Genomic DNA, 9,038 nt, shown 5'->3' on the forward strand with positions numbered 1-9,038 from the left:
ACGACCCATGCTTTGCAATGTTTGTATGTTGTTGCTACGCAGGAGGATTAGGGCCACATTTGACATATTGGAGTATTTTCCCGCAGAGTTAAAGCCAGAATATTCTGAGTTTGAAGTCAGAATTCTGAGTTTAAAGTCAAATACATATTTCACATTTGACCCTAATCCTCTTCCGTATGTTGCTTTTCATGTAGTGTCTTTATTTCCCCCCAGCTGTATGTAGCCTGTTCTGTACCCTTTATTGTAAACATGCTGACGTTGTAAGGTCAGTGGATCTCTCAGCTGTTTGGTTTCCTAAAAGGCAACATCAGAGACATTTGGGGCTCGACAGGTGAGGCCCGTCGCTGCCGAGATGATGACAGAGGCTTTATCAAACCTGGATCTGATGTCACGTGCACACCAGATCAGAACCAGGATAGTAGTGCACTCATAAAGAATAAAAACATTAACAAAATCTGTAAAAATGATAAATCGGAATAATCAAACTGCTACTTTACTGTAGATTTGCAGATACTCTTTCACAACTTGTTTTCTCTCACCTCGCCACACTATGACACTCAGACTTAATGGTTTTTGTTTTCACAAGAACTTTATTATACGAACTCTTTTTACAACATACAGTTAATGTTAATGTACAGCTGTCTTCCTCCTCATAGTTTGGGGGATGCAGCGAGCTTCCATCCCTCCATCTTACCGACTTTGGTAAAGAAGGCCAGTGTACCCAGACCCAGACACGCTGACGTACCCGTTATAGCACTGTGGGCTGGACACACACACACAGAAACACACACACACACACACACACACACACAGTTAGACAATAGTTTGGCATATTTTTACACTTTTTCCTCAGTGATCAGTAGTACTTCTACAAAATAATATAACTAATCAACTATCAGCTAACTAATCAACAGGGTTTCCCCAGAAGAGTTGTTAGGCCCTGTGTCTTTTTTGACACGGCCCGACAGACTGATGGCGACATTAAGGTAGGGCTCTGTGGTTTCTGTTATAACAGAATCTTGGACGGAATCGCAAAATTATGAAAAATAAAAATAAAAAGCTAGAGCACAGATTCCATAGGCCCCTACATTAAGTCTAAAACATTTAAGTAAAAGATTTGAAGTTTCCATTGGTTTAAAAGGAGACCTGTTGTATAGCATTTTCAGGTTCATACTTTTATTTTTACTATGTTTTCTCATACTGCCCGTGGATGCTGCCCCCCTTCTGTTGGAGCGCCTGTCTCTATAAGCCCCCCTCCCGAAAAATAGTCAGATATAGACAGTAGCGTGAGGGGTCGGAGCAGAGGAGAGTTTAAGTGTAGTAGCGAAGATATGAGATAGTTTGCCGTTTTGTGCACTGTAAGCTGTAGCAGGAAAAGTTAACCCCCGTTTTCGCAAACTTGTCTACTTGCAATGGGAAAGGAGTCCATCATTAGAATTCCCTGTTCAAATACCGCATATATACGCTAATTTCAGTGGGAAATGGGTATAAGTAATAAGACTGACTTGTGATTCTTATTCATAGACCTACTAAAGAGTGACACACCATTATATACCCAGCTACACTGCCCCCTGGTGGAGATCCCCATACACTTGGGTCAACTTTGGTTGTTTTAAATGTGCTATATAAATAAACTTGACTGGACTACAAACTGGCCAATACTTTACACAGCCGAGCACACTGCTAGAACTAAACTAAAATCAAAATGATCGGCATCGGCCCTCTGTCGGCAGATATTGCTCATTGAGGATCGACAATCGGTAACGGCAGCTAAAAACGTGATCGGGGCATCTCTATTCGACATACTATGCATTGGGACATACTAAATCCTTTTCCTGGCACACCAAATAATATGGTAGTATGGGTACTGGAACACAGGGTTTTGCACCTCCTAAGATATCATCTTAAACAAAAGGATTGGAACATTCTCAATGATGGCGGACATCAAATGTGGGTCAGCGGCTGGAAGAGCGAGGTCGGGAGGAAGCAGAGTCAGCCGCGACGGATACTTACTTCTGGCTCCCAGGAAGATCCCAGAAGCACAGCCCCCGATGAAGTAATTCAGTGGGTCGTCTGGGGCGTCCCGAGCCTGAGCACTGAGGCAAGTCGCCATGCCGAAAATGGCTCCCATGGTGGCTGGAACAACACAGACAGACACCCACTTCAGCATGACACAAATTTGAATACAGTTCGTGGAATCCAAAGAACAATGCGTCAACAAATTTAGACCAAAATGACACATTCATCATGGTCGTGGCTTTGTACTTTGAAAAGAATGAGGCTGAGAAACCTTTAGCTTTAACTTTGGGGTAACACAGCAGTTCTGACAATCATCACAATAACATTTTTAGAACTTCTCTTTGGAACAGTTAAATGTATTTGCGAGATTTCCTTGTCTAGCAGGAGAAATCTGTCACTTTATCCCTGCGTTTTTTTAAGCAGTATGATGTGAATGATAATATTTACCCATGGTAACAGTTGTGTTTGTGGCCCTCTGTAGCGCTGCCACTGCAGAATCAGGCTGGAATGCCACTATGTGATAGGCTGAGCCAACCAGGCCTAAACACACACACACACACACACACACACACACACACACACACACACACACACACACACACAATTAACCAAACAACAAGGTGCCAGTCCTAATGGACCTTTTTCACAGCAGACATTTTGACTTGTCATAGTAGGAAAAGCACAGCTGAAATTGAGAACCTTAACGATGGCTCAGTTCCATCAAGTGTCCCAGTAAGCTATTTCAGTGAGTCAGCATGCCCAATACCAGGGTCTCTCCTAAGTGGAATGCAGCCATCATTAATGGTGTAATACCAGGGTCTCTCCTAAGTGGAATGCAGCCATCAGTAATGGTTTAATACCAGGACCTCTCCTAAGTGGAATGCAGCCATCAGTAATGGTTTAATACCAGGGTCTCTCCTAAGTGGAATGCAGCCATCAGTAATGGTGTAATACCAGGGCCTCTCCTAAGTGGAATGCAGCCATCAGTAATGGTTTAATACCAGGACCTCTCCTAAGTGTAATGCAGCCATCAGTAATGGTTTAATACCAGGACCTCTCCTAAGTGGAATGCAGCCATCAGTAATGGTTTAATACCAGGACCTCTCCTAAGTGGAATGCAGCCATCAGTAATGGTTTAATACCAGGGTCTCTCCTAAGTGGAATGCAGCCATCAGTAATGGTTTTGAATACACCTGTGCTATTCCTACTATGACATGTCAACATGTCTGCCGTGAAAAAGGTCTATCTAGGCTGCCTGTGGAATAGTCTAAAAGAGGCAGTGACAACAACAAACGGTACTATTGGTAGAGAAACTCATTATCAGGGAGATACAAAAAAAACACCTCCTCAGTCAAAGAATAAGCCGAAACTAAAAGCTTTTTTTTTCTCTTTACATTTTAATAACGTTGTGTTGTGTTGTATCCTGAATGCACCAGGCTAACCTGCTAGCATTAGCATTAACGCTGGTTCAGCAGCACACAGTTAACGTTAGTTATGTTTGGACAACCTGCCTCTCCAGCAGCGTAGAGCTGACATATTTACCCAGAGCCGTGGCCAGCTTGGTAGTTATCCATGTCTTTTGGACGCAGTCTGTGCCCTCTGCCAGGTCCCAGTACCCCATGTCGGACTGAGCAAGGACGCAATCTCAGGAATGGAATTCTCGCGAGAAACCTATTTCTCGTATGTTTCTGGCGGCTGATAACCCAAGTTTGTGGTGCATTACCGCCGCCTGCTGGAGCGGAGTGTGAAGCTTATATACTGTCTATGGTGTGAAGCCGTGGACTGCCAACCACCAGCGCTCAAGCGGTTTCCTCATTATACTAGGCTACTTAATGAAATAGCTGTCTGTAACAAGGAGATATCTTAACTAACTTATCTTCCTCCACTCAATAATATAACTCACTCATGTGAGTGCTGTATTAGAAAAGAAAGTGTTTATGAAATTAGGAGTACTACTCCTGATCAGTGTAATATAAGACACATAAGTAACAAAAATCAATCCAATGTGATTTTCCACTAGAATACATGTAGGCAGTTCACTGTTATGGATGTAATATAGGATGAAGTTATTACTGCACTACTCTGAATGGGATTTTTGCACAGGTATGTACATTCTAACCTTGAACAGATCATGATATCCCACCTCTGCTCCCAGCATGCCTTTTGTATTTTCTAAATATACGTTTTCACTATCTTCACAGTGGCCAGGTTGGCTCAGTTGTATATGAGCATGCGCACATATACATAGAGGTTTATGACTTGATGCAGAGGCCCAGGGTTCGAGCCTGACCAGTGACAATTTCCTGCATGTCTTCCCCCTCTTCTCACCTAGCTGTTCTGTCAATCAAAGGTTGAAAAGCCCCAAAAAAATCATCTTTAAAAAAAAAAGTAACTGTAGGTACACAACAGTTTTTCAGATTCCAGGAGGTAACACACAGTCAGTCTGTTCAGAGCCTGAAGGCTTTATTCAACTCAGCATAGAGTAGAGAGAGGACAGGCTGCAGCACATCAGTAACCAGGACATGTGCAGCCCAACAGCACTTTAACAACAGGTTTGTGTACTTTATTAAAAATTCACCACACACACAGCTTTATTAAACCAAAGTATTAACTCAGCATTTTTAATAGCAGGTACAGGTCAGGGAGGGTCATCACCCAGCAGCAGAGCTCCGTCGGCTACACGTTGGCCTTCATCCTGCCGTACTCTGCCAATGTCGTTGGTCTGAGTTTCAGCGTCCACCGTTTGATCTTTTCCAATAAAAAATATACCGAATATGGACGAATGCAGGGTCGGAAGTGAGAATATGATCTTTATATTCACAATATAAACAAGTCACTTCTTCTTCCAGAAGTGGCTGTATTTGTCAGCTTCAAAGTCGTCTTCGTAGTGGATGGTCGTCTGTTTCTTCGTCTTCTTCACTTCCCTCTTTTTCTGCCGAGCTCGACGCTCCTCTTCAGACAGACTGGACAGATCCACGGGCATCTTTCAACACACAAAGAAACACCGATAAACATACAAATATGAACACATACTCATGGACGTGTACGCCACAGGAGCAGTGCAGGTTATGAGTAAATAACCCTGATGAGATCATAGTGATGTCATCAGGGTTATCTCAGCCTTGGCTGGAAAAACTACTGAAAGTCACGATACCTCGGCTACTGACCACTGTTTTTCAAATGTCTCTGAAAGTCTCCAAAGTAAGACGTGCCAAGATCGGAAAGTGTTTGATGACTAAGACTTTGACTTGCAAAATGGTGTGCGAAAGGCTAACATACTGCTTTTTGAAGTGCCATAATAAGTCAGTAAAGCCCCAACCCACTCAGATATCACATATGCCACTAGAATAATAATTTTTTTGGATCTCTGCGCTGCTGGAAGCAGATACTAAAATCATTAGAACCCACTTTAAAAAGGCAGAGACTCGGTTAGTGCACATACACATGTATCACTGTGTCACTGTGTGTTTTGATGCAGGTCCAGACCCGTTTGAGATTTTTAAAACATGTTTCTAGCCTGGATGCCAGGTGAACTTAGCCCCGCCCACAACATTTGAGGTCGGGAAGTTCGGTCCGGACCAGAGGTGTATAGTCCAGGTGCCAGAAAGTAGAAATCCTGTCCAGCAGCTGTCCCAACCATCACTAAACCAGCTCCTCTACCAGGTAGATGAGCTTGTTAGTGAAAACACCTGTTCTAGATGTAGAGGCAGATCCAAAAACATGGCAGGATTTTTACTTTCTGGCACCTGGACTATACACCTCTGTCCCACAGCACGCCATGTTGAAATAAAAAGATGTGTGGGAAGATATTGCCAAATCATATCTTCATGGCTAAGGCACACACACACACACACACACACACACACACACACACACACACACACACACACACACACACACACACACACACACACACACACACACACACACACACACACACACACACACACACACACACACACACACACACACACACACACACACACACACACACACACACACACACACACACACACACACACACACACACACACACACACAAACACAAACACACATATATATAGACACCAGAGGTGTATAGTCCAGGTGCCAGAAAGTAAAAATCCTGCCATGTTTTTGGATCTGCCTCTACATCTAGAACAGGTGTTTTCACTAACGAGCTCATCTACCTGGTAGAGGAGCTGGTTTAGTGATGGTTGGGACAGCTGCTGCACAGGATTTCTACTTTCTGGCACCTGGACTATACACCTCTGGTCCAGACTATGCTCGAACCAGAGCGTTTCGGACCAATCAAATTGTCAGGGCGGGCTTTATACGATGATGGACAGATGATCAACAGTAACGTAATCAACCACGTCACCAAAGAACGCTTGGGTTGAATTCTGCCGCTGGAGAACTGAGATGTGTAGATTCCGCCATCGCATCTGTTATAGAAGATATCGACAGCGCATTAATTTTAAAAAGGAGGAACAGAGAACCGCGATCACGTATGTATACACATTGCCGCCTCTGCTCTGTCGAGGCCTGCCTTTGACTTGCAGCTTCTGTGACGTCTGTCTCCGTTGCTCTGATTGGTTGGAGGTCTATCTGTTGCTCTGATTGGTTGGAGGTCTATCCAATTGAGTGAAGAGGCATTTTCTTTCCTGGTTCGGTTGAAACGCGCCCCATAATCCCAGCCCAATGGAGCAGTATCAGACTCCTATTCTGACTAGAATCTGAGTATGATGACGTCAGGCTTACATGTTTCTGTAATATTATTAATATGATCCAACTGTCTGGTCACTCATGTTAACATAAGCAGGAAGAATGAAAGCCATGTTTGTATAGGAAAGAGAGCAGAGTGTGTACACTGTGTACTCTCACCATGAGGATGCGTCTGGGTTCTTTGTATCTGATGTTCACTGTGGATCCATCGGGTCGGACCAGCGTCACCGGGTACAGCCGCTCGTACTTCTGGCGGCCAAAGCGCACCACCGACGTCCTGTTGGAGTTCCACCGAGCGCCGTGGGTGTGCAGCAGGGAGGCCTGGCCGAGCCCTGCGGCCGAGCCCCGGGCCGGGGCCACTGTCCGGGGGAGCACAGGGAAAACACACCTGCACACGCACAAAACCACAACACAACACACACACAGAGAGAGACACACACACACACACACACACACACACACACACACACACACACACACAAAACCACAACACACACACACAGAGAGAGACACACAGAGAGAAACACATACACAGACAGAGAGAGAGAGACATACACACACATACACAGAGACAGACACACACACACACACACACACACACACACACACACAGAGAGAAACACACACACAGACAGAGAGAGACAGAGACACAAACAGAGACGGAGAGAGAGCGAGACACACACACACACACACACACACACACAGAGAGAGACACACACACAGAGAGACACACACAGACAGAGAGAGACAGAGACACACACACGCACACACACACACGAGACAGAGACACACGCACACACAAAACCACAAGAACACAACCACAAGAACACAGAGACAGAGACACACACACACACACACACACACACAACACACACACACACACACACACACACACACACACACACACACACACTTACTGTAAATGCCATGAGCGTGACCCTTCCTCTCCATTCTTTTCTGTCTAACAGTAAACCAGCACGAGCGCTAACGTGCACGTTAACGTGAACCGTGTGTGTGTGTGTGTGTGTGTGTGTGTGTGTGCAGCCTTACCGTGAGAGCAGGCTGCTCGGTGAAACGGGACAGAGCTTCATTAGAAACATGTTGGCGAGCGGCTCCCTCCAACAGGAACACGGAGCACCACACCGGAAGGTCACACACTGGAGTCCACACAGTAAATGTCCTACTGAAACTTAACACGCAGGTTGGTTCCGACCTTTTAATGTAAATCTGTGAGACATCGCAACTTTAGATTGTGAGATTGCTTTGATAACATTATCCATTGTCTTACTGTTTTCAATCATTTAACCTACATTTTAAAAGTAAAAGTGCATTACATACCATATTCTTTTCTCTAAATAAAGATGTATTTCTAAATTCCACATACCTGCAATTCCATATTCCACAGCTGGGTGTTATGGAAACTAAAATTATGCTTGTAGACCATTTTCCAATACAAACCAGCCGAGGACGTGAATAATCTAACATAGTCATATCTTAGAGGTTGATGCCTCCTTGTTTCATAAAACTCTGCTTTGGGATAGGGAAACAAAAGCTGCTTTCATTTTCATTTTTTTCTTTTCCAAATATAATTAAAGTTAGCCTGGTTTATAGGCTATAAAGGCAATCAAATCTATAAATGATTGCCTTTTTGGGAAGTAGTCACATCGAGTAAACTAGATGATTTTTGAAATCTCGGCCAATAATGACTGAGACACGAATTCAGATCAGAATGACATAAATCCTGATTTTGGTTATATGTTGAGATTGTCCAGGGTGTTCTCATCCTATAATGCCTATGGTTGATTGAAGAGGGATTCATTCATTACTCGTGTAGCAGCACGCATTCATTTCCCATGGCCACTGACTCGCAATATGGACTCTATATACCAAAAAGATATTGTTACTATTCCTTATATAATCCCATATTGGAACAGTTTAAAAAAACGTTTGGTCTGTTGCCTTTCAAATATTTGCTTACTAATAAAGTGAGAGAAGTTACGTTGAAATTAATTCACAGATTCTACTCAGCAAAGTGTGTGCTTAAGCGGTATAAGCCAGATATGGAATAATCTGAATGCTCTTTCTGTCAAAGGTCAGATGAAGATATTTCCGATTTATTTTGGAAATGTTCCTACACAGAAATATTCTGGTCAGATGTCCCAAACCTATTTCGTTACGGATTTCTCATTTTGCTTTAAGCATGTTTTCTTTGGTGTGGTCGATCTTAAGACGGACAAGGAAGGACAATATTTCATTATTAATCTTTTATTTACTCGCTAAATATCACATCCATAAATGCAAGTTCAGGGGCTCTA

General features: G+C 43.6%; 2 protein-coding genes across 2 annotated transcripts; both read right to left on the reverse strand.

Moving 5' to 3' along the window:
* Positions 1-570: 570 nt before the first annotated feature.
* On the reverse strand, positions 571-3,734 carry ndufa11 (NADH:ubiquinone oxidoreductase subunit A11). Its single transcript, XM_039810157.1, has 4 exons — positions 3,562-3,734; positions 2,467-2,559; positions 2,014-2,136; positions 571-763 (listed from the first exon to the last, which is right to left on the reverse strand). The coding sequence occupies exons 1-4, from the start codon at positions 3,638-3,640 to the stop codon at positions 651-653; spliced, it is 408 nt and encodes a 135-aa protein (XP_039666091.1). The 5' UTR covers positions 3,641-3,734; the 3' UTR covers positions 571-650.
* Positions 3,735-4,460: 726 nt separating this feature from the next.
* On the reverse strand, positions 4,461-7,904 carry mrpl55 (mitochondrial ribosomal protein L55). The gene is made up of 3 exons (XM_039810156.1): positions 7,774-7,904; positions 6,883-7,111; positions 4,461-5,002 (listed from the first exon to the last, which is right to left on the reverse strand). Exons 1-3 carry the CDS (start codon positions 7,821-7,823, stop codon positions 4,853-4,855), a joined length of 429 nt encoding a protein of 142 aa, XP_039666090.1. The 5' UTR covers positions 7,824-7,904; the 3' UTR covers positions 4,461-4,852.
* Between the last annotated feature and the right edge of the window lie 1,134 nt (positions 7,905-9,038).

This window comes from Perca fluviatilis, chromosome 9, assembly GCF_010015445.1.
Source record: "Perca fluviatilis chromosome 9, GENO_Pfluv_1.0, whole genome shotgun sequence".
NCBI lineage: Eukaryota > Metazoa > Chordata > Actinopteri > Perciformes > Percidae > Perca > Perca fluviatilis.

Bases quoted from the DNA above. Each gene is read 5' to 3' on its own strand.
- ndufa11 (XM_039810157.1), bottom strand. From the start codon at position 3,640: ATGGGGTACTGGGACCTGGCAGAGGGCACAGACTGCGTCCAAAAGACA. The intron at 2,137-2,466 runs GTAAATATTATC...GTGTTGTTCCAG, and splicing joins AAACACAACTGTTACCATGG to CCACCATGGGAGCCATTTTC. The intron at 764-2,013 runs GTAAGTATCCGT...GTGTGTGTCCAG, and splicing joins GATCTTCCTGGGAGCCAGAA to CCCACAGTGCTATAACGGGT.
- mrpl55 (XM_039810156.1), bottom strand. From the start codon at position 7,823: ATGTTTCTAATGAAGCTCTGTCCCGTTTCACCGAGCAGCCTGCTCTCA. The intron at 7,112-7,773 runs GTAAGGCTGCAC...GTGCGTGTGCAG, and splicing joins CCGAGCAGCCTGCTCTCACG to GTGTGTTTTCCCTGTGCTCC. The intron at 5,003-6,882 runs GTGAGAGTACAC...GTGTGTTGAAAG, and splicing joins AACCCAGACGCATCCTCATG to ATGCCCGTGGATCTGTCCAG.